This window comes from Prionailurus bengalensis, chromosome B1 (genome assembly GCF_016509475.1).
Source record: "Prionailurus bengalensis isolate Pbe53 chromosome B1, Fcat_Pben_1.1_paternal_pri, whole genome shotgun sequence".
In the NCBI taxonomy this organism is placed as follows: Eukaryota; Metazoa; Chordata; class Mammalia; order Carnivora; family Felidae; genus Prionailurus; species Prionailurus bengalensis.
The window spans coordinates 140,883,384-140,909,357 of record NC_057344.1 but is presented as its reverse complement, the minus strand read 5'-3'; the positions used below and the strand labels follow the sequence as shown (position 1 = coordinate 140,909,357).

The 25,974-nt window shown below is 36.6% G+C and overlaps 1 protein-coding gene across 1 annotated transcript in view; it reads right to left on the bottom strand.

The window, feature by feature from the left end:
* ANTXR2 (ANTXR cell adhesion molecule 2) overlaps positions 1-25,974 on the bottom strand; it is a 155,896-nt gene that overhangs the window by 45,712 nt on the left and 84,210 nt on the right. The window contains exons 13-16 of the mRNA XM_043572387.1: positions 18,697-18,741; positions 17,757-17,849; positions 11,391-11,558; positions 10,996-11,076 (exon numbers count right to left, since the gene is read on the bottom strand). Of these exons, the coding sequence (XP_043428322.1) occupies positions 10,996-11,076; positions 11,391-11,558; positions 17,757-17,849; positions 18,697-18,741 (387 nt within the window). The remainder of the gene's footprint in view (positions 1-10,995; positions 11,077-11,390; positions 11,559-17,756; positions 17,850-18,696; positions 18,742-25,974) is intronic.

The following is a 25,974-nucleotide window of genomic DNA, read 5'->3' as shown; positions in this document are numbered from 1 at the left end:
GGGATTTTATTTGGATTTATTGTTACTTGTCTATAATTCCTAACTGCCCTACAGTAACTGTCAAAAGGTGAAGGCCTGAATATTAACCCAGGGAAATGTTTGAAAGATGTAAATGAAAATATTTATGTAAGTCTCTCTCCTCTCCTCTCCCCTCCTCTCCCCTCCCCTCTCTCCCCTTCTCTTCCCCTCCCCTCCCCTTCCTTCCCCTCCTCTCCCCTCCTCTCCTCTCCCCTCCTCTCCCCTCCCCTCCTAAACCTCTTATCTCATAAAAGAGCATCTGATGCCAAAGTATGAACAGTGTATTAAGGGCTTAGCTTCAGTATTAATAACTCAGATTTAAAACTCTTGGCAATTAATTAAGATTAATGACAGAAGTCATTCCCTTTTCTTCAATGTAGCAGTCCTTCCTATCTCTAATTTCTCATTCCTGTGACCACTCCACGCTCATTTCAGGCTGTGAAAACACAGGGTCCCAAAACTTTGTTCCTGTTATCTGTTGCCTTTTGTATCTGAGATTAACGAAGTAGACATTAGCAAATTTACAACCAACAGCTCAGACAGCTCTGCCCTACTTTAAGCGGTTAATGGAAAAGGAACTAATCTAGTTAAGAGCACAGGACTAGTTCATAAATCTGGATTCAGAGGATAGATAAAGACATCACACCTCTTCTGGAGAGTAGGAACTGAATTCAATCAGCAGCTCCCTTCTCTCTGTTTGCTGGGAAAAGCCAGCATTTCTATAAACTGAACTCAGAGGCTAGCATAAGCCACATACAGCCCTGCAGAAAGATGATTATGGAAGAGATTGACATTAATGTATGATTTCACTGGGACAAATACAGGCTTCACAAGAATCCCAATCACTGAAAACTCTTCTTGGATCAAATATGAAACAAAGATTAAATCTGTTTTAGAAAAAAATAAGCAGAATGAAGCTGCAAGCAACAAAATAATACACATATCTTGATAAAGAGAATTAATAAAAATTATAAGCCTTCATCTATTCAGAATTCCACCTAAAAGGAAAAGATTGTGTCATGCTTTTATTACTCAGAAAATGTTTAATAGATTTAATTATAAAAGTTATTCATCATCCAAAATGATAAATCTTAGCACCATATAAATAACATTTTTATGTATCAGCATCCTCAGCTATATCTTTATAAGAAATAATTCAAATTTATCAAATTTCCTAACTGCTCTGTGTCTTGATTTTTGTAGTCCCATAGTCTCAGGGGAAAAATCATGAACCTAAAATCATAAGTCATGATAATAAAAGCTTTGAAATTGTACAAAGTCAAAGTGATGTGTCTCTCAAGAGTCACTAGAGTCTAATGCATATATTCCTCAACAGCTCATCTTTATTTTCCATCAATTATAATAGAACTAAGAGACATTAATACACACAGCAATGTTCAATATCTTGTGCACATTATAGTGAAATATTGTGATTTTTTGGCACAGGACTTCCTATCCAGAATGAGAAAGTTAAAGTCTTGACTGTGCTCACTGCATTGGTGGGAATCATGAAGTCAGCTGGGTCTCAGCTGAGATACATCAGGTGAGGGGCAGAGATGAACAGACTGAAAAGTTATATGCTAATTATAATTTGAAAGCCATACATAAAGAATACAGTAAAAATCCAGGTGAACACAGATGATGTGGTGACAAGAGAACATTCAAGAGGAAATTCATATAAGCTCTCAGAGACGTGCAAGTAGAATTTAGGAGAGAGGAAGGAACCGACTAAAAATGATGTACTTAATGATGATAGCAAAGCAGTGAAAGTCCATGTGATCTCTAGAGAAGAGTGAGATGTGAGAATACCAGGAGACCAAAGGTTAAACCTGAGGAACCAATAAAAGTTAGGAGGAAGGAGAAGAGAGAAAAATGAAAGATGTAGAGAAAGAAATCAGAGAATAAGCACTCTTAACTCTAGAGCTTTTATCTCTACACTATATATATAGATGTCCTATTTGAATTCTTCATTGAAATATGTTTTACAGATTTACTTTGTTAGGCAAGTAAGATATGATTTGATATATAATATGATATCAGTGTGTATAATTGCAAAACCATATATTCCTGTGTGTGTATAGCCAATTCTCATTAGGGTAGATCTTAATGCTATTTGAATAAAATTTATTGAATTCATTATAAACTCTTTGTTAAGATATCATTAGTGTCAGGAAATGGCTCTAATAGAAGAATTTATTGTAAGCAGGAAACAGTGCTTGATTTAAGAAAAAAAAATCTAATTTTGACCCAAAACCAAAATGTGCTTAGTACTGGAGAAGACTCTAAAATATAAATAGAATATATATTATTTTCACTACATTAACCTGCTTGCTAAGAAACATTATGGGAATCTAAAGTTTAAGAAATTAGATGCATTCCTTTTTTCCACAGTCTTAAATGAAAAGAGCTCTCTAGGAGAAAGATATGAGGTATATCAGAGAATAAAATCGCTTTGAAATGGGAACAAGTTTGTAAAAACCATCCCAATCTCATTAATTAAAAAAAAAAGCAAAAAGAAAAATAAACAAGAAATTTCTCATAACCCTTTGAAATAAAAGAATTAATTTTTAAGCCAAAGTCATACAATGGTAAACAAATGTCTACTGGTATTCTTAAACAACTTCTTGCAAAGTTTGAAAAGTAAATCATTTTTATTTTATACTTCAAAATTATGTAAATTTTAAGTTTTTCAAGTGTTAGAGGTTGTGATTTGATTCAGGGCAGAATTAAGGGAAAATACAAAGATTATGTGAAGTAATTTTAAAAAGGACTTACTTAGAGATTAAAAGGGTATATTATAAAAATACTAGTATTTTATTTAGAAATAAAAATGAAAGATATTTAGCAAGAAAAGACACTCCTTAAAAGTATATACATTTGTATAATGTGTTAATACAAATTCCTTTTTAAGAATAAGGGAACAATAAAAGCTTCCTACTCAAGCCAATTTCCTTAACTGAGTTATGAAGCTCTCCTTAAACTAAACTTATAAATTGGGGCTCTGGTAGACATGAAGGCACCATCGTAATGTGCTTTGGTAAAATAATAAACTGTCTACAAAAAAGATGCACTTCCCCCCACCCCTTGGACTGTGTCCTTTGAGCTCTAAATTGAAAACTTAATATTTAATATATGCAGGATAATATACATTTTTGTAAATCATTAGGAATTATAAGATGATTTACTTAAATATACTTAATCTTCTGCAATTAACATTATTAAAAGGCCATACATAAAGTACTCAAAACAGTAAAAAAGAGAAGTTAAAAATTATATCTGTGCTGACATTTCTGCTCCCAGCTAGATGACTGAATTGATGTCCTCAAGATGTTCTACAGCAATGCTGTATATTAAGCCTAAGAAAATAATGTATTTAGCCCTAGACAACTGACATTAACTCTTGGTATTTTTAAAGTATTGTTTTAGTGTGCCAAGGCTCATGGATGATGAAAAAAAAAGTTTATTTCTAAAATCAGCACATTGCTTTGGAAGGAGGGTATTCATGCTAATATAACAATTTTTGCCTCTTGATAATCAAAAACTTGTTGATCAATTTTAACCAAGAAATCTCTCTACCTAAACTTATTTATAAGTTGATACATAAAATATGTATGAGGCCACTAAATACAAATTATGCCTGGTTTGGGGGGGTTAAAAAGCCAAGTAAGTATCTAGATTTATTTATACTTTCTTTGAAAAAATAAGTCTTCCTGTATAATTTAAATCATTACATTTCACATATTCTATATTTCACTTTAGGGAACTAAACTGAAGTCAACACTTTTGTCAGCTTATACACATAATTAAGAGAGAGTTTTATTTAAGCTAAGAAATGGAATCCAAAAAAGCACTCTATTTCATGAAATTGTTATTTTCTACTTAAACAAGCATTAACTGATGTCATACACACAGAGAAAATATGTTCTATAGGTATACACACAAAAATATTTACAGTAAACACACACACACACACACACACACACACATACATACACTTACTCAGTGGGATTGTAGTAATAATGGCAAGTCTATCTTGTGTTATTCTAGTAAAAATTTATCTTTCAAATGTATATAAACCAAGTAAATTATTTCTACTAGTTTAAACGGGACATTTTAGGTATTTTCAGAATGCCCTAAAATATTAAGACAAGAGATAATAAGAATGAAAGGCACTGGTGATAACAAAGAGGGTAGAAAAATCTGATGGTTTTCTTTCCCAGCGATATCACATCATAATTACTTTAAAGGATCATGTAAAATTTCAGACCTTACAAAAATAAAGGTAATCATCTGAGTTTTAAAATACCTCAATATTTTTCTGAGTTAAGAATTCAAAAAAAGAAAAGATCTGAAAGTACCATGGGCATTTTTTAAATATGAAATTTATTGTCAAATTGGTTTCCATACAACACCCAGTGCTCATCCCAACAGGTGCCCTCCTCAATGCCCCAGGGGCATTTTTGTGTATAGTATGGACTTAATGACTCAGGCTAAAATAAAGGGTTTTCTTATAGCACTTAAAATTGATTGCAAAGTCCAGCTATATGATACAAAATATTAAGATGGAACCTAAAAACTAAGTGTAAAAATGCAGTCATTAGCTGCATACTTCCAAGCACTGAAAACATTTGAAATTTCAAATCATGTGAGTGAAGGTTTCAATCTGTTCATAAACACCCACAAGAGGTCTACATTTTGCAAATGTGATGAGGAACTTAAAGGCAGTGTGACACAAAATCTCTGCTACCAAAATGCTATTCAGTCTGAAGATGAAGTGACTTAATAGCACTGAGCACTGGGGGATTTGTAAGCATGATGGACTTCACAGCGATCCTCAGGAGGTTAGGATCATTGAAGAAGCTGCCATTGAAGACAGTGAGGCCGGTTTGTTTTGAACTTGAGAATGCAGATGCAGGACAGGCAGAGGAGTGAACATAAATCTAGAACCAGAGATATAAACATCAGAGGCCCAGCCTTAATCATTTGCCATTGAAGTTATCAGGTTTCTCTGGTGCCTTTAAAAAAATTTTTTAAATATTTATTTATTTTTGAGACAGAGAGAGACAGAGCATGAACGGGGGGGGGGGGGGGGGGAAGGGGGGCAGAGAGACAGGGAGACACAGAATCTGAAACAGGCTCCAAGCTGTCAACACAGAGCCCGACGCGGGGCTAGAACTCACAGACCTCGAGATCATGACCTGAGCCGAAGTCGGACGCTCAACCGACGGAGCCACCCAGGCGCCCCTCTCTGGTGCCTTTTATTTTTTTATTTTTTTAAATTTTTTTTTTTCAACGTTTATTTATTTTGGGGACAGAGAGAGACAGAGCATGAACGGGCGAGAGGCAGAGAGAGAGGGAGACACAGAATCGGAAACAGGCTCCAGGCTCTGAGCCATCAGCCCAGAGCCTGACGCGGGGCTCGAACTCCCGGACCGCGAGATCGTGACCTGGCTGAAGTCGGACGCTTAACCGACTGCGCCACCCAGGCGCCCCATGGTGCCTTTTAAATGAGCCTGTGCTATCTATGTTCTCAGGGATTCTTTTTCCCTGCAGATTTTTTTTTTTTAATTGGAGGACTGACATTGGCTTCTGTCAAAATGGACTTTGTCTTTTAAAGCAGCTACCATCAATCATCTCAAAAACTGAAAATTATATCTGTACGATTAATAAAAGTCTTCTCAGCATAAATTTAGCTTAATTGGAAACTCACTACGCACTTCTGTTGCTTATTTCACTACTGACTGATGAAAACTTTGCCACAGTCTAGCAGGTCTCCCTAGGGCATTGTTCCCTGACTATTCCCACTCCAAAGGATACCTGTGAGTTAGCACCTTTTCTTTATCTCAGAGTAGCCTTGCAGGTATTTCCTCAGGTGAGGACACCTAAACTTTATTAATAATAACAGTTTACATTACCATAAAATATTATCTTACTGTACCCTGAAGCTTTATTTGTCACACTAATGTTTAAACCAATTCTAATTATGTCACATGAGTGTGTGCACAACTATGAGCTTTTGCAATACTGCCACTGAAAAGTATACACGTTCTTGAATTTTTCTCTGGCTAAATCTAGGCGGGAGAGCAGAAAAACCCCTCAGAAAGAAAAATGTTTCCTTGAACATGCACTTCTTACTTTTGACTTACAATTGTATTTTTACTATCCAACTATAGCCATTAAGTAAAGTCTTTTATAAATAGGAAATTAAAGCGAATAGAATTTTCTCAATTTTGTTTTGCTAAAAATTTACATCCATCTGAAAATCTAATTTCATTTCACCCCAAGTAGTAAAAAGCCGCACGACAGAAGTTTAAAAGCAAAGAGTGGATGCGCTTTATGGGTGTTACTATTACCAGGGTTCTTCTATTGCGGCGTATAAATTTATGTCTGCTTACTGGTGAATGAGGGATTGCGGTCTGAAGGTTAACATAACCTCCATCACAGCCAAGAAGCTCCTTGGAGATTTAATTGGTTTGTGGAACAACTCCAAAACTAGTGCCGCGCTTTCTTCTTTCTTTGCCTTTCTGCTTCTCCAACTCTCACTTTTCAAATGAAAAAGGAGAACGCGTGGTAATGCATCATTTATAAATTACCTTGTTATTGCAAAAACAAAACACCGCTTTGAAAACCAAACAAACTCCTGCTGCGGACTCCAGCATGTTTGATGGAGGCCCTTCAAAAGAGTCCATGGCTTAATGGAGGTTGTTTATGTGGAGACTTCAATCTGTACCTGCTGTCCCCCGTCACTCCCTGGAAACTTGGCGGCAGATGTTGCAGCGTTAAGTTGTCTCTGAAGTGGCTTTCTGTCCTCGTCTCCCCACCGCAACGGAGTCAAACTGCATTAGATCTCTTTATTTGTGCCTAAGGCAAGTTTGGGAGCGCAGCTGTGTCCACCCCCACTCCTACCTTTGGTGTTTCAGGCCTCCAGGCAGAGAGTGTGAGACCAAAATGGTTCTGCCGCTCTCAACTACCTCCGCTGACAATCCGGCCGCTCGCTGCGGGCTGGGGAGGCCGCTGCCGCTGCTGCAAACAGATGTCGGCGACAACCTGCTAGCTTACACCTGGACGCGCGGCCCTAACCTCGCGCGCCGCGCGCTGAAACATTCATGACTCAGAGGAGTTGCAGCCACAATCAAAGCCCGTGCCTGGTCTGTGCGCCGCGCACGGACCCCGCCACCTCCGCAGGAGCTGGCGGCGCGGAAAGCGAGCGGGAGCGAGGGACGGGGCCAGAGATTTCTCGCGCCGCTTTGATACTTTATGCCTGAACTTCAATTACTTGATCAAGGACTTCAATTCAGCAGTGAATTCTTCTGCAAATGAGCCCGGTGCGGCCCCGGAGCCATAAAAGGAGAACATTTGGCTTGAAATTCAGCGTGACGGGACTTGCAGAGTAAAATGTGCTTGACTCCGGGTTTAGTTCTACGTACGCTGATTTGTTTATTAAACTAAACTCTCAAGAGGCAGAATCTACAGTAAACAACTTATGAATAAATGACAAGATTGTTTTCCAAGGTGGAAAACGTGCTGTTGACTAGGCATTGGTTCCGTTATTTTGGAACCATCAGCCACAACCTGAAAACAATTGTTTTATTGTCTCCCAAGCAGCGCTAACTTTGTTTTGCCTTTTTTTTTTTTTAAGAAAGAGACTGACTATTATTTCCTTTAAAAGTCACAAATGAGAAACCATTCTTGCTTATTCCTTGACAATAGGAAACAAACCATCCATTTCCAACGACTAGACAATTCTTCCAAAAGTCTTCTTCATTTCTACAACGTACAAATTGCCCATATATACACACATGCCTCGTATGACATTGTACAAATACTTCTAAGAAGTATAATCAAAGGTAAACACGCACAAGATTTTATGAGCACAGGAAAATAACAAAATTATTGGCAAATTTTTTCACCAATTTGTATGTTGATAAGAAAGTTTCTTTTAAAAAGATTGTCCTTGACTAGCTAATAACATTTTTCCAGTGCATTATTTGATATGCGAACGGTTTTTGTGGGAATCAATATACCTACGCTGATACAATACTATTTACCAATTCCCTATTATTTAATGGGAAAAATTAATGGAAAAATAGATTTGTGAAATCAAAGTAATAAGTTTGGAAGGACAATGATTGTCTTTACTGTATACATGTGTGCTGTACACACACATGTATCAAACCTTTCATGAGTACTTTGAGTAGTCTGAGTTTAATTAGGTACTGATTGGCTTCAGGGGAGTAAAGTTGAAAATGGATTTTACCCAGCCACATGCTACAGCATCCAGTCACTAGTAAGTATGGTTTTAAGCTATCAAAAAAAAAACCTCCCAAGACTAATTTACTCCTTCAATGATTCTATTCTGGCCTACTTGGAGTATTCAACATGAAGAATAGCCAGAGGAGTGGAGGCCTCTGCCATTTGAATATCTTAATCTCCTAAATTTAAAATTTTCTCTACTCCATGTAATCCTGGGAGACAAACTATGTCTACATACAGTGAATTGGTGAAAATTGTACAGTTCAGTCCATTTAGTTTTTGAGGGCTTAACTAGCCATAGTAAGTAGAAGGTAATGGTGAGCCAGTCTGCTTCTCATGAATAAATAAAGCCTTACCAAAGCAAATCATCCCATTTTAATATCCTACACCAAATGTACATCAAAATTAGCAGTGCAAAATATGCTCCATATCCTAATTCTATTTCTACCTCTAGGTCATTTTCTTACTAGGTGAATCACTTTTATTTCTAAAATGAAAGATACTCTAAAGGTAAAAAGGTACTGGAACTTAAGAAATATTGTTGCTCTCTTTTTTAAAATCAAATTTGTGGGATGTTGGAATGTCCATACAGATTATTGCCATGGTGCCATGCAATCATGATTTCATATAAACAATTAAATATTATTTTCTGGATAATATTATTTGACCTGGAGTTAAGAAAGCAAGAGATGGGGCGCCTGGGTGGCTCAGTGGGTTAAGCGTCCAACTTCGGCTCAGGTCATGATCTCACGGTCCATGAGTTCGAGCCCCGCGTCAGGCTCTGTGCTGACAGCTCAGAGCCTGGAGCCTGTTTCGGGTTCTGTGTCTCCCTGTCTCTCTGCCCCTCCCCTGTTCATGTTCTGTCTCTCTCTGTCTCAAAAATAAAGAAACGTTAAACAAAATTAAAAAAAAAAAAAAGAAAGCAAGAGAGAGTGTGCATACTCAAGGAAATGGACTGAACATATCTGAAGAGTAGTAAGTATGGTGGGGAGAGGACATGGGTAACAAGAGAACAAGACAGGACATTTGGGGTCAAAAGATGTACAAGTATTTCAGTTATTGTACAGTCTTTTATAAAGTTGACCCAACATGTACTATGATTATGTATGCCTTATGATTGGTGTAGATTTTTTGGCACAAATATCACAGAGTCACATGGTTGGCCTTGTCAATAACAATATTTACTGTGCTCAATCTCAAAAGATTTCTTCTCTTCTATTCCCAACCTATCATTCTGGTTTCAATCCCCAACCCTCAGACTAGTAATCCACGAATCACTGTGTTCTTGGCTGCCTCAGAGACTTTGTTCCTGATGTTTCGTCCATGGAAAAGCTCATTCCACCTAACTCCACCTGTTGAAATCCTATTCATATTTAAAGATAGAAGACCTATATTTTTGAAGAAGCATTCCCAAGTTCCTCCAGAAAGAGTTCATCTCTCTTCCTTCTGTACACTCAAGGGTACTTGGTAACTACCTATACTGTGGCTCAGATCACCTTCTGGAGTAAATATTTCTTTCCTAGCTGTCTTGTTTCCCAAACAAGTTTTAGGTTTCTTAAGGGCGATGGCTACAGTTTGTATCTACCCCTCACTAGTACCTGATGTCATTACTAAGGCACATATATAATTCAAAAACTACTGAATTAAATCAGAATTAGTAGAAATGATGAAAGACAAAACTAAATTTTAATCATAAGAGTGAAAAGAATATATACAGTATTGGCAAGAATGTTAGAACCACTGCCTGCTTTTGTCAGCTAATACATCTTTAGTGCTATCACAATACCCAACACTTTTACAGGTGAAAATCATTAAACAAATAAATTAATGTCTAATCTGGGGAACAGAAAACTAAGAAGATGCACAACAATGATTTTAAGACACACACAGTGAAAGGCTGGCATATTAAAGAGTAAATAGAGTTTACTTTCTATTAACTACAGTGGTCTGGAAATGAACGAGGTTGTTCCATAAACCACCTGCTTCACTCTACCTATGGTCCAAGCAAAGGGTAAATGATCTGTTGAAAAGTCTCAAACTGTATTTCCTAAATAGTTGAGCTCAGAGGTTTTTAAAATGACCCCCATTTTCCTAGAAGTAAAATTTTAAGGATTTAGATGTTTTTGTATGTTAAGCACCAAGCTAAAATATATTGCACTAAACATAACTTAATTTGGCACTGTAAAATAAATATTAGTGTCATTAATCATTCATCTTAAAAAAAAAATAGCCTATCAAACCTGAATGAACCTAAAGTCCTCTGAAGTTGATGTGAATGAAGTTCACCTATGTTCCCTGGGCCTCTCTGCTGGTAGATGCCAGAGAAAGGATCCTCAGTCTGTCCTAGTCTGCTAGGACATGTATCTGCTACTAGTCCTCAGTCTGTCCTTCCCACCTTGGAAAACCTCAGAATGTGATGTCGTCCAAGTCAAAGGCTGAAGCAACGAGTGTGCATATGAAAGTATGTGTACAATAGGCCATAATTTTTACAAACTACTTGAGAAGGGACTTGTGTTGAGCCTTGACTTGCAAATATAGTGCAACAATAGAAAATAATTTATTAAGCACCCTATGTAATAGGCATGTGTAATAGGAACATGTAAGATGATGATTCCTTCCTCAAGTGTGATGAGGGCTTTAAATTCTTTTTGATCATTATTTCCCTACCTTCATTATACTGATCCAAGCACTCCGCTCTTTCCTAACACATCCCCACATACAAACCTCATCTCCTTCCTGAGGCCGCATCAAGGAAACCCGGTCATACTGCCGCCGTAACAAAGCCCAGAGTGCATCAAGACGACCCTAAAGGGAAACAGGATTTGTAAATTCTCAGTGGACGTATTTAACCTCTACTTACTAAATAAACGAACAGTTACAATGAAGAAGGTAAAGTCTTAGTCTCTCTCTCCTTTCTTTACTAAATTAAACAAATAATAACAAAAATGGAGGTTCTTATTGCCTAGAAAGCATTCAGTTGTTAGAATGTATGATGAATGTCCGCTACTTGATGTACCTTGGTCCTCCTTCAGACAGTTGGGAGCTTGGGGGAGCTGAAGAAGTCACATTTTCTCTAGTTACGGTTTCTCAGTTAAATCATACAAAATTTAAACAACTACCTTAATTGGTGTGTACCACTTTGTCTGAGGAGGCTGGTACGTGGGTTTGGGACGAGGTGGTCTAGGCCTGACAGGTTCCTCAACTTCTTCAGGAATCCTCACCACAGCATTTTTGGCTTTCTCTAGCCTCGCGCCTTCTTCAGTAGATCCTTTATCACCCCAACGGACCTTCAAAACAATGGGGAAATACTTGTATCAGACATATAGTGTCCTAGAAGAACAACCTCTTATTTAGTAGATGGTCTTTTGGCTCACCATCTTGGAATAAACAGATGAGTAGTATACTAACTCTCAATTTCTCCTCTTCTGAGACTAAATTAGGTATGTTCCTCTTCTAGCTAAATACGTACCCATATGTACTGATGGCACTGGGGGAAAGAGATGATGATGACAATTCACATTTACTGAATGGCTACCATGTGCCAATTTGCATTTAATCCATACAAAAATGCAATGGAATAGACAGTATAGGTACTATATTCTTTTCCTTCCAGATGAGGAAGCTGAGGCACAGAAAGGTTAAGTGATATGTCCAAAGTCACACAGCTAGCAAGTGGCAGGGCAGGGATTTGAACGTAAGCAGTCTGAAATAAGTACCTTTCAAATAGGTTTGAATTTTACAAATATAATTTACATGTATTTTACAACTTTGTAAAAAACTTTGTATTTTATACAAAGGAGTAAGTTGTTCTTCCAAAATTCTCATCAAGTTTGCCTAAATCAAAAAGTATGATTTTAACATTTAGACTTTAGAAGTAAAATAATTATATGTCTGACTATGGCTCAGGTCATAATCTCCCAGTCCGTGGGTTCGAGCCCTGTGTTGGGCTCTGTGCTGACAGCTCAGAGCCTGGAGCCTACTTCAGAATTGGTGTCTCCCTCTCTTTGCCCCTTCCCAGCTCACGCACTCTCTCCCTCTCTTCCTCTCAAAATAAATAAAAACATTTGAAAAAAAAAGTCTCTTAAAAAATATTTGTACACATAAAATCATTATATACAATTTTTCTTTAATTTGTAAAACTTGACTTTGTAAAGTAGCTTTTAGTCTTTAGTTCTGATGCTTATTTGGGTATGGTTATTTGACAGGTCAATTCTTCATTGAGAGGAAGGCAAATCTGAAAAGACTCTGCTTTGAAAAGAAAAATTCAGAGGCACCAGAGAATTCCACAAATTTTAGGGTATTTCCTTCTCTGAAAGCTCTAGAGATTGAAAAACTATAGGGTCAAATGATTGTTTTCTTTATTCTTCAATGAATAAGAATTAAGAGCTAAATCTGAGCTAAACTTTACCACTGTATAGGTATGGGAATAGGATGTGACTCCTGGAGAAAGATTTTGTCCAACCAGGAGCAGTGGAGAAGTCCTACAAAAAGCAAAGACATTAACAAAGATGATAAGGATAAGATAAGTGAAGGTCTAAAAAGAAATACGAAGCCTTGTCCAGAGCACGCTGATTCACCAGAGTTAAATGATTTCTACAAAGGAAAAAAAAAATTAGGCACTTTTTAAAGCATTTTAATGACCTGAGTTAGTGGGTAGGGATACAGATGATTACTGTTCACAGGAAGAACTATTCATGGCTTTTCGATAAGGCTTACTTAGATGTTTTTACCTTTTTTACTACAATTTTAGAACAGGCTTTCAACTTCAAGTAGACCCTGCTGAGTCATTAAAATGTATCTGTATCTTTCAGTGTGATCAGTGGTACTAGAATGTTCTTTATGAGGTTGTTAAAATTGTTTTAAACACCATTAAACCTTTAGAGCTAGGTAGTTGGTTTTCTTTCCAGAGAAATGACCTTCTCTTTCAAATCACAGTGTCTTCACCTAGATAAACTAAAACTTATGAAATCTTTAAATATAGCTAACCTGAGCTAAAAAAATAAAAACAAAAACAAAAACAAAACAAAACCCTCTAAAACCAGGATATTATTCTGGCAGTTGTGAAGTCTCAATTTTAAGGGAAAAAAAACAAAAAGAAAACAAAAAAATATACACAGTTAAGTAAACAAATGAATGCCATAACTCAGAAAAGTAATTCAAATTAAAAATGTAAGTAGATAAAGGTTAGATCTATTCAGAACTTATAGACTTAACATACACAGCTCTCCAGGCTCGCTTTCACAGTTGGTATCTTAGAGGTAATGGTAATCATATTCTCCAATTATCATTGGCACCATTCTCAGATAAAGAACATGAAGAAGGTTGTTGAACTGGAGTTCTGACTCAATGTATTTCTAGACACTCGACTATTAAAAGACTATATTCTGTGAAGTAGAGTTGCTGAGGTCTAAAGGAAATTCATTAGTTGAATCCTTAGTGTTAGTTCCTAAAGTAACTGGTCCTTCATCGTCACCATCATCACAAAGAACAAAACAAATAATTCCCATTCAATTTCAAAGTCTAAAATTAGGAAATACTTCATAGATTTTTCCTAAAACTCTCCAAGCAATTACAGGCATAGCCTCAGAGATATGGCGCATTTGGCTCCACACCTCCACAATAAAGCAAATAGCGTAATAAATGAGTCAAGTGAATTTTTTGGCTTCCCAGTGCATATAAATGTTATGTTTACACTGTCCTGTAGTCTATTAAGTGTGCAATAACATTATGTCTAAAAAAGCAATGTATGTACCTTAAGTAAAAATATTTTATTGCTAAAAGCTTCTAACTGTCATCTTATCTTTTAGCAAGTGGTAATCACTGATTATAGATCATCGGAACAAATACAATAATAATGAAAAAGTTTGAAATATTGCAAGAATTTACCAAGACATAACCCAAAGACACAAAGGGAGAAAATACTGTTGGCAAAATGATGCTGACAGACGTGCTCAATGCAGGGTTACCACAAACCTTCCGTTTCTAAAAAACAACACGGTATCTGTGAAGTACAATAAAGCAAAGTGCAATAAAACAAGGTATGCCAGCAAATATATATATACATTTAGTTGTATAAATTTTAATATTTTAGTTTAACCACTTTAAGATAGTCAAAAAAGGATTTAAAGACACACACAAATAAATTGCTAAAGGGAACTTCAGCAGAATTAATATACCTGGCTTTTTTACTATGGAAAAAAAAAATAAGTGCAAGCTTGATAGCTAAATCCTTCCAACTCTACTTGGCTTTCATAATAAACAATAAAATTCCATAATTGCCAGAGCATATTTGGATGACTAGGAGGTTGTATCATAAAGGAGCAATTTTAGAATTGAGAAAAGAAACAAAAACAGTTTCACGCTGAATTGGCAGAAACACACATTTGAAGTCATTAGGTATTGTGGATCAGTTGTGCTAACAGCTGTTATTAACATCAGCTCAGTTCCAGCGTTCTGCAAATTGCCATTACCGTAACGTTTAAATATTTAATTTAAAGGAAGAGTACGAAAAAAAAATCTACGTAAAATCCCTATCCTGCCTTAAAATAACATTAGTTATGAAGATTTGTTCTGTAATTCAGATGTGCACATAACTTCTAGAATTCCATTTATTTTTCCTAGTTAGAGGTATTTTTTCAGAAAAATACTTTCCAGGCTTAAATAGGCATGGTTTTAAAACAATTAAATTTTCTATTTTCCCTAAGTTTAAATAAGATCAGGTTTGAGAAAGTTTCATGGTGCTTAATTCTTGACTCAATTTTTATTGTGTATTTTTATGTATTGTTTCCCTGTTGTAATGTTCACATTTCCTTTCTCATTTTTTCTCATTCCCATTTCCATCCCTATACCCTATTTACCCTATGTATGGAATACCCTATACAATGTAGCCAAAATTGTCCAAAGCTAAAATGCACCCCAATCATTAAAAGTGGGTCCTTTTCATAAGTTTTCTTAAACTGAAAAGGACAGGCAATATCGTTTCACATATTACGAGTTAATAACTCTTAGAACTTGAAATGTGAGTTACTCAAGAATGTGCATGAGCCTTTGGCTTTCTTGATCATAAACCAGTATTATTCCTTTGAACTCAGGACCCCTTCAGGAGCTCATGTGTATGCTTTTTTTTTTCCCCCCTTTAGAAAGAGATCTCAATCTTTGGTACACTGGAATATTGGACTCACAAAAATCTGGCATAATTCCTCGTTTTTTCAGCAAGAACATTATTCAGTTAAGGCTCACTTACTAGCATATCCTTATTTCACGGTCATGTGGTATTTTATATGTGTGGATTTCAAAATAGAATTAAATGTATTATTTTGACTCTGAAGTAGTGCATGCTCATTATCAAATGAGTTAGGAAAAATAGGGAAATACATAGCACAAACTGAAAATCACTCCATCCAGAGAAATCTACTAACATTTTGTAGTATGTCTTGTCAAAACTTTTTTCCCCTTGCACATATTTTTTTACATACACATTTTGGAATGAGGTGAAGTAAGCTAAAAATAAGTTGAGAGAGACAATATTAGGATATCCAGAGGTAACTATTTTATCTCCAAGTTTATTTTTCATATACATTAGATGACCTAGTCTATTATTTCCCCACCCCTCCAAGCCCTGAATGACACAACAAAACTAAGCAGAAGGAAATGTTCCTGGTTCTGTGTCAGGCAACAAAAGCTAGCATAGCCACGTTCTTGTGGACTGTTTGATATTCTCAGTCACTCACAAGAAAACACATACGCACTGTCTCCGCCAAAAGACAAACTTAATGGCTTCCCGCATCTCCTTTTTCCATGGCTTGTTAGCAATGACGTACCTGTCTCAGTGGATATTTCAGCAATAATGTGGCATGCTTTTATGGAAAGTGTGCATTACTTTAACATCTAATGTGGTCAAGAAAGTAAGAATCACTATCAGATGGCTTGAGTAACCACTTCTTTGGAAGAATACTGAAATTTATTCTGAAAAGGGGAAACTCTCCTAGGGAATCTGAATTTTATAGAAAAGTATAAAAAGAGAAAACTGCAACCGTTGTGAGGTTGTTTATTAATTGGCTTACTGGTTTTTGCTGGCAGTGACACGACAAGGCAGATACGGTGGTAGGAGATACACGATAATTGCAGAGCACATAAAAACTCCTTCTTATCAAGAAGTAAAGTTAAAAGGTAACTAATAAGGAAGAAATGCCAGGATCTGTGTTTCATAATAAAGTCAGCCTATCAATGACGAAATTCCTCCAACTGTTCCTTGAGGTGGGATGCTGGCCTGTCTACACTGTTGCTAAGGGCTCAGTGCTGGCAATAATGGCTTATTATTAATTAAGCTATCACCTTGAGAACTATTTCTGTGGTGGCAAGAAGACCACATTTCATTTTGAAGATATAATATTAAAGTTCAATTTGAGCCAGTCTAAAAGTTCAATACAGGGGCGCCTGGGTGGCTCAGTCGGTTAAGCGTCCGACTTCAGCTCAGGTCACGATCTCGCGGTCCGTGAGTTCGAGCCCCGCATCGGGCTCTGGGCTGATGGCTCAGAGCCTGGAGCCTGCTTCCGATTCTGTGTCTCCCTCTCTCTCTGCCCCTCCCCCGTCCATGCTCTGTCTCTCTCTGTCTCAAAAATAAATAAAACGTTAAAAAAAAATTTAAAGTTCAATACATTCTGTAAGTGATATTTAAAATTAACTATGATGGGGGTGCCTACGTGGTTCATTCGTTTAAGCATCAGGCTCTTGATTTCGGCTCAGGTCATGATCTCATGGGTTCTGAGTTCGAGCCTCCATGTCAGGCTCCGTGCTGACCATACAGAGCCTGCTTGGGATTCCCTCTCCCTCTCTCTCTCTCTCTCTCCATCTCTCTCTGCCCTTCCCCCACTCATGCTCATTTGCACTTGCTCATGGGTGCACCCTGTCTGTTTCTCTCTGTGTCTCAAAATAAATACGTAAACTTAAAAAAATAAATTAAGTTAATTATAATTGTTCATAAGTGGTAACTAAGAGCTGTTTAAAAAAAAAAAAAAGCCTAAATGTGCTTCCTTACATTTGTGATAAGGTCATACCCATACCACTGAATATTTTAACATTTTTATCTCTAAACAGTACATTAACTATTGGATCTTTTCAAAGAAAAGCATTGTTGCAACTTTAAGTGGCTGGCTTCTACAAAGTTGATGCTGTCTGCAGTAATTTTTTCCAAAATAGTGAGAAAAACCCTAACTTTGTTTTGCCCTTTAGAGTTCAAACATCTTATCAATGCGATGCTTTGACTAAATGAAGTCAGTTCTTCTTGAATGGTTTTGAAATGGCCAGGATGATCCCATAGGAAAAAAAAAAATTATATCCAAAAAAGAGCCAGTGTTAAATAAAATTGGACGGTATTATTAAATTGTGAAAAGCACAGTTTCCATGGTTTAATAGTTCTAGAATTACATGTTCAGATTAGCAGCTTCTGGGTTTTTGGGTTTTTTTTCTTTTTTAAAGATACCAACCTCCATTCTTTTAATTCCTCCAACCCCTCGGCCACCGTAATAGGAAGCGTCCACCGTGGGCCATTTCTTGGTGGGCAGAGGTTCTTCTTCTTCCTGGGTAGATACAAGGTTTTAAACATGGGTTTAATTAATTTCTTAAGATACTGTTTCATCAGAACTAACTCACATTTAAACGTTTCTGCCAAATAATGCCACTGACATGAAAGAAATGTGGTAACAATTACGTAGAGGGCATGAGGATGTACTTAGGCTTACATGCATAAATTTCAAGTGGAATTCTACAGAATACAAGGACTCCCGCCCTTCCAATTTTAGGAATCTCCCTTATTTCACCAGATCACCAGAAGTTGCTCCCTAACTATGAGCATCATTTATTTTTCCAGTTCTATACATCACTTCATATTTAAAAAGACATTAACTTTAGAACAGCATTTCAATAATCATTTAAAACATCAACATACATGTTGAAGTTAAACTGCAAAATTTGTACTAAAAAGGTAGGCAGTTGCAAAGTTTTGAAAATGCACTACACCACTACCTTCCATATTTCATGACACTAACTCAATTTTGGCTAACAAAGAATGGAATATAAAAGAATCATCTTGAAGAAAGGAATAGCATCTTTAAACCGTCAGCTTGGATCTTACAACTTTTTATAAGTAACAGCCGGACTATTGATGTATTGACATAAAAAGAAAAGTACGTTTCTATGCGCTATTGATCCTCATGGCCAGGCTATATTTGTCATTTTTTGAAGGTTCTATTCCTCAAGCACATGAAAGAAGTCATAAGAAGATGAAAAATAACAATGAATTTTCATAAATTCAAAAGTCAATGACAGGCATCACCGTTGTCTAACAACAAAGTAAATGATCATATTTGGGGATAGTATCTGAATACAGAAAAAAATATCCACATCACTTATTAGGCACTGATTTACCACTTTCGGTGCAGGAGGTGGTGGTGGAGGAGGATCCTTGATAACCTGTCCAAAAAAAAAAAAAAATCAAATGTAAAAAACTTTGGTGGCATAGGAAGGAGACAGCAAAGATGTATATAAATAACTAGATTAAATAACATAACGTGGTAGTGCTAATGAAATATTGGTAGTGCCGTGTGATCCTTGCCTCTCCATGTGTATGCCTCTCCCTTCGAATACAGGCTTGCTTGTAACTAGCTTCTGACTGACTAGCATGAAGTACAAGTGCTACCACGTGACTTCTGCAGCTAGGTCAAAAGAAGCTTTTCCACTTCCCTCTTCCTTGGGACACGCACTCTGCAGGAAGCCTGCTGTTATGTCGGAAGTCTATCCTGAGACCATCAGACCAGGAGGAAGCCCAGGATAACCTTATGGAAAGGTTGGGTAATGAGAGAAGTGCCTGGTCAACCATCCCAGCTGAAGTGCCAAGCATGGCTCTCTCAGACCTGGAGGTCTGTAGAGCTTTCCGAAGACTCCAGTCCAGCTGCCACCGGACTGCACATGAGAGAACCCCAGAGTAAGAATCTCCTAGCCTGAGCCAGTTTCCACAGAACTTGTCACTTGAAGACACTAGGTTGTGGAGTGGTTTGTTAGGCAGCACTAGATAAAAAGCACCTAACGATTTACAAAACTCCTTCATATGCATTCATTCCTTTTAGCTTTAGGCCATAGACTTATTAGTAGCTTCATTTTTCAGGTGAAAAACAAGAGCAAAAATTGTCAAATACTTTGCACAAATTTTCACTGAATGGTTCTTCTAATGTCAAAATGCAACCACTTTTCACTAGATTACAGTATGCCCCTTCAAACAGAGCAGGAATTTACTAGCAACATCTTCCTTCTAAGACTCATTGACTTTTCCATGAATTTAAAATGCACAAGTTAGCTTGCTTTGGAAGAGATGACGGGAAAATTAACATTTTCTCTTTCCGCACCCTTTAAGCTAGAAACAGACATTCTTAACGAAGATGCCTTTTCTGTGAATTATTACTCAATATATTCTTTCATGACATTGTGTATGGCCGATTCTTTATGTGATAGAAATGAAGCCTAAGATCTAATCTAAACGACCTTTACCAGTACTGGGGTAGCTAGACTTTCACACCATCGTGATAGAAAATTACTGACCAAGTGTCAATGGCTTCTGATAATTTAGACATACTTCCAAGTCTCTAGACAAAGAGGAAAAACTGTTTGAAAATATAACTGCTTCACCTTAATGTCAAATATTTCAATTATGTTTTAAATTTTTTAAGAAGTTTAAAATAATAATTTTGAAAATGAGTATCATCAAAGAATTATATTACTATTTAGGTATATTACTGTAGTCATGGGTATGTTTTAAAAGAATGTTCATCTTTCTAAAGATATATACTGAAAACTTTTCAGATTAAATGATATGATTCTGATATTTCACCAAAATAATTTGGGATGGGTAAGTGGAAGGGATTACAGATGAAATACAATTAGCCATAAATTGAGAATCAATTGAAGCTGAGTGAAAGAGACATGAGGGAATTCGTTATTTTAGACTTTCTCTTTCTATATGTTTGAGATTTTCCATAGTGAAAGGTTTTTAATATGCAATGCTATTGATAATGTTGAGAGAACCGACTCTTACTTTTCTTTATGTATAATATTTTCATTGTCCAAATTTTAGTTTGGATCTAAATTTCAGATAGATCCAGTCTCCACATAGATGTAACTAGACAGTAATTTGACAGTTTGACTGAATCTCTAACTTATTTAAAACTTTGAATGCTACCAACAATGCTGTTATTTCTATTTAGCCCTTTTATTTAATTCAATTTTATTTTATCAGCAATATAAAATTGCGGTTCTCTTTAGTAATTTTGAAGGATAAAAAGTTGTGAATTTTTACAGTTAGCCCAGAAATAAATGCCAGTGGAGGATAAGATTTAAAACAAAGTGAAGGTTATCAAGCTACAGGTGCATTTATAGAAAGAAAGTGCCACATATCATTATCCAAACTGCATGTCCAAACGCAATCAGTAAAAACTGTATCTATTAACATTTCGCACTCGAAAATCCAACTCTTATTCCATGTTTCTTTCAAGTAAATTATTTTTTCCAGTTGCAGCCTCAAAATTTTTGCATAATCAATAATTTCTTCTTCATTTCTATATGATTTCACCAAATCATTTACCATGTCCAACAGATTTTTTGAAATATTTCTCTCTCTCTCTGTGTCCCTCACCTTCCCACCCAAGACTTTCCCCAATCTTCCCAATGCAGGTAAGATTCCCCTCATATGCATAAATGCCTATTTGGAAATTCATGTCTGCTTTGTTCCTCAGTGCATTCCCAGTACTTAGTAAATTGGCACAAAATAGGTTTTCTATTTTGGAAGAAAGGAAGGAAGGAATAAAGGGAAGTTAGGAGGAGAGGAAAAGGATGGAGATAGGAAAGGAAGAAAAAAAAGAAGGGAGGAAGGGACAAAGAGAGAGGAAACAAGGAAGGAAAGAAGGAAGGAGAGGAAGAACAAGGGAAGAGGGAAGGATTCTTTGCATTCTATTCCCACTATTTCCACCTAAAATCATAAACTCATAATTCTCTGGACCTTAAAAATATCTAGTACATTTTTCAACTTCTCCAATGCACATTCAACCAAAACTTCAAGATTCTGACAACCTCTCACCAAGTTGTAGTCCAACTATGTTTGAATTCCTGTAATAAAGAGAAATTCACTACCTCACAAAGCAATTCATTCCACTGGCAAATAATTTGCATCATTTGAAAGTCCCCCCCCACCAAAGAAGCCAAAGCGCCTCTCTCTCTGTAGTTTCCACTCCTAGTCCAGATCCTAGGATGTGGACACACACTCGGATGGACACACACACACACACACACACACACACACACACAACTAATCTTTCTTCCAGAAGAGGGCAGTTCCTATTTTTGAATACTAGGATAATAACCATATATCTACTGAGCCTACTCATCTGGAAGCTAAACATCACAACAATTTTTCATGCAATGGTTCTGAGTTATTCAGTCATCTTGGTCCATTTCTTTAGTACATATTCTTTTGATCAATACCTCCAAGCAGGCTTTCCAGAACTGATAATAGCATTTTAAGTGTAACCAAGCCATTATAAGTAAATATATGGTACTCACATAAAACAGATGCACCCTCACCAGTTTTTACTTCAATTCTATGCATTTTAACTAATGACACACTGATAACATTGATTGGTAGTCAATAATTGCCATAGATTTTTTGGCATCAATGTCCACATGCTCTACTTACTTAAACTAGACATTTATCTTGTTTTTCTATCTCCGACCCATCCCTCATTCTAACCTGTGTAACTAGGTATATTTTTCTAACAGTAGCCTAAGTGTTTCTCTGGTCAAAATGGATCAATGGTTCCAATGACCACAATTGAAATCATTGGATTAGTGAATTGTACTGGATGATCCTTACAAATGATGCTTCTACTCTTAGCTTTGCATATTACCTTAAAGTACTCCCTAGAGTTCTTTCACTAGAAAAAGACCAAGGTACATATTTCATTCCACTAAGTGTGAGTACATTGTATCTGAACTCCTTTTCATTTCCTCATAAAGATTTCATATTTGCTCTGCTTATTACCTATACATCTTGCACTTTTATACATATTTCTGAGGACATAAACAGTATCCCCAAACTGGTTCTATATTATATCCTCCTGAAAATTACTGAAAAATCTTCCTCCATGACTCATCCTTTTTTACATCATACTTGTCATATTCATTATCCTGCATAGCATCTAGTTTTAGTGTTTATACAGGCAAATTGAGTTTTAATATAAATTCTTCATATGACCACTGCCAACAGACTCACAATAGGTTAACAAGAGGCATCTTTGCATTTTTTATAAGCCACAACCTGGAAAACCAAAGCTTCTTTTCAGTACAGGACATATATGTGAACCAGCAATTCTATTCTCATGGTTCAAATGCATCAGTATGATGCAGTGATGCTTTCACATCCTATCTACAAACATCCCTATGTGCATCGCTACTCCAGAAAAAGTGAAGATTATTTTGCTTGCCCCAAATAAAATGCCCATTTCCATGTTAAGTCCCACCCAACCTTCACGGAACCATTCCCCCAACTTTCTAGTGCTTTATCTAAAATCTTGAAAACTTCTAAAAATAAATGTTGCTGCACAGTTGAATCATTCATGCTTCATTAGCTTGGACTTATATGTTTATTTGGGAATTTTTCAATTACCCCATAAGAGTGTAGACTTCTTAAGGGCAATAATCATTTCTCCTTCTTTACAAGTATCACCAGTTCCTCAGAAAGTGCTCTGAGAATAGCGATACTAAAAATATGATTCTAAGTAACCTGAAGGAGCTAGCTGAGGATGTTCACAAAGGCTTGTAGCCAACCTCTACATTTAAAGAAAAATACTGAGAAAAAATATATAAATGATAAGCAAATAGACACAGGTTCCCATGAAACTAAAACACTGCTAGTTTCAAAAAAAAATGAAGCATCAAATTTCTCTTTCAACCAATAAAATCAGAGAACTAATTAACTAAATGGCAGGTGGGAAGATGTTAGACCATCCTAACTTTCTTCATCTGGGAAATAAATTTGATTAATTGTAGGTCATTTCCAACATGAAAATTCTGACAGAACACTTAAAAAATACGTATCACATTTTTTCCAGCAGGTCTTTGCTTCTAGGCCTTTCCATAATTAAGTAGGCCATATATCAACATGCATTTGTATCCACCTGGTTCCAGAAAAGAACATAAGGGTTTGTTTTTCCGATAATGTATAATCTCATTTATGACTAAATGTATGACTTATAAATTTCAATTGATTCTGAAATTCTAGCAAGTATATTTTCTACATTGTTAACAATGGAAATACACCCCTTAAAACTCTGTCTACATCAAATTTTGATCTAGTAAGTTAAGGGACACAACCACCACCACAACGAATAGCACCTTCAGAAACTGAACCAGAGCTCAGGCTCATCTCTGTGCTGTTATGACTATTAACAGCAACCACCCTTTACTGGTGCTACAAGATGCCACATGCTCTATATTTCCCTTATTGGCATAGTAGCCCTGTGCAGTTACCATACTTGTCCACATTTTAAATATAAGGAGAGGGAGATGCTAATTTCAATAACTTGTCTAGTGATGCACAAAGAGAAAACAGAATTAGGACTCAAATCCAGGACCCAGGTCCATCTATCTCCAAACTCAGAGTTCAACTTCCTCTGCCACATGGCATCCATTTAAAATAAGGTTTGGAATGGGGCGCCTGGGTGGCTCAGTTGGATGAGGTTCCAGCTTCGGGTCAGGTCATGATCCCACGGTGGTTTGAGCCCTGCATCGGGCTCTGTGCTGACAGCTCAGAGCCTGAAGTCTGCTTCAGATTCTGTGTCTCCCTCTCTCTCTGCCCTCTGCCCCTCCTCTGCTCACACTGTCTCTCAAAAATAAAAAAAAATGTTAAAAAAAAATTTTTTTTAATAAAATAAGGTTTGGACTACAAAGGGGAAGGGTGAAAAGAAAAAAGACCTAAGATGTGTTGAGTATCTGTTAATTGCTAGAATGCATGAATGGATGGACGGGTAGATGAATAAGAAGGTAGGTAGGTAGGTAGGTAGGTAGGTAGGTAGGGGGAGAGAGAGAGAGAGAGAGATAGAGTTTAATTTAAACCTTATAGTAACTATGAAAGATAGAGGTTATCATTCCCACTTTATAGAGACATAACTTGTTAATTAATATGCCCAACATCACTGACCTAGAAATGTTGGAACAAGAAATAAAACGGCTTTTATGTGATGTTTCAAAATGTTCCCCCCCCTCCACTCTATTACAGGCTCTCATAAGTAACCAAAGACGGTGAAAATAATCTGAAGCCATTTGGTTCAAAAGCCAAAATGGCAAAAATCTGTGTCCAACTGATATCCCTACATTTCAGTAACACTAGTGCAGGAGAAAAGGAAACCTTACTGTCAATGTAAATACATTAAAAATAACAGTCATGAGAATCCCATTCTTGTACTAAATAGTGCAAGAACACATCCATTTCAGAAAAGGATGTATTCATATGCACCATATTTTATGAGAATTTGCAGATTTTAAAAGGCATAATATTGCCTAGTTGCCAGGATTTTTTCCACTTAGCATCCTTTAGTTCTGTATTGAAGATTCTGGAAAACACTTTCACCACTTTATGAACCATATGTAGAGTTTGATTCTCCTCCAATTTTTTTTTTTCATTTGTTATTATCATCATCAGGGAGGATTACATCTCATCTACTTAGCTGCTAGAATGAAGATTTCAGTTTGGAGGAGAGCCGATTTCTTAAAAAAAAAAAAAAAAGTTAGCTGCTTCAGGCAACAGTCCTTTTGATCCGCTCATTAACACTTTTCAAATGTTCGAGTGATGTGGGCATTCTTTGCGCTAGAAAATGTCAGCACTGGAGCCTGCAGCCAGCTTGATGCAATCATATGTTCCAATATTCAGAAAAGAGTGAAAAGAACTGTCAACAGTGAACTGCCTTGGATTAAAAAAGAATAAGATACTGTACAACGCCTGTAGATCAAGTCGTGTTTCAGGACTGATTCTTGCCAGTGACAAAAACAAATGCCCAATTTATCAGCAATGTCATCTAAGCGACTAAGAGCCCACAAACAATAGAGAAGTCACTCTCAGTGTTTAGAAAAGTTTGTTTGAAATATATGGGGTCTTCCTTTCATTCTCCTTTTCTTTTTGATAAGATCAGAGAGCAAGTGTGGTGCCTTTCCTCTGAAGTGCATAAACACAAAGTTCTCTTACATTCGTATCTGGGACTTTTTTCCCCCTGAATCTCACCAAGTTAGATCCTTTCATCATCCAGATCAAAATACGGTCTGATTTATCTCATCCCCCCTTTCCTCTTCTCCTTGACACACTCATCAATGATCAAAGATTCCTACTCTGAACAAATAAAGAGCTGGTGGGAGGTCTGGACAATAAATATAACTTAAAGTGCCAAATGGGGATTGGGAAGAATAGTGTGAGAGTGTATTTTGCCAAGAGTTAAGTAAAGGTGCTGCTGTCAAAGCAAATAAACTAATACCAGGGAGAGTTTGATACCCTGTTTTCGCAAATGATGTTCTGTTGGAAAACATCACCATGGAAGCTGTAAGTACTAACATCACACTCTATTTCGAGGAGGCAACCAAACATAAATCATTTTAATTAATGGTGCAAGGAAG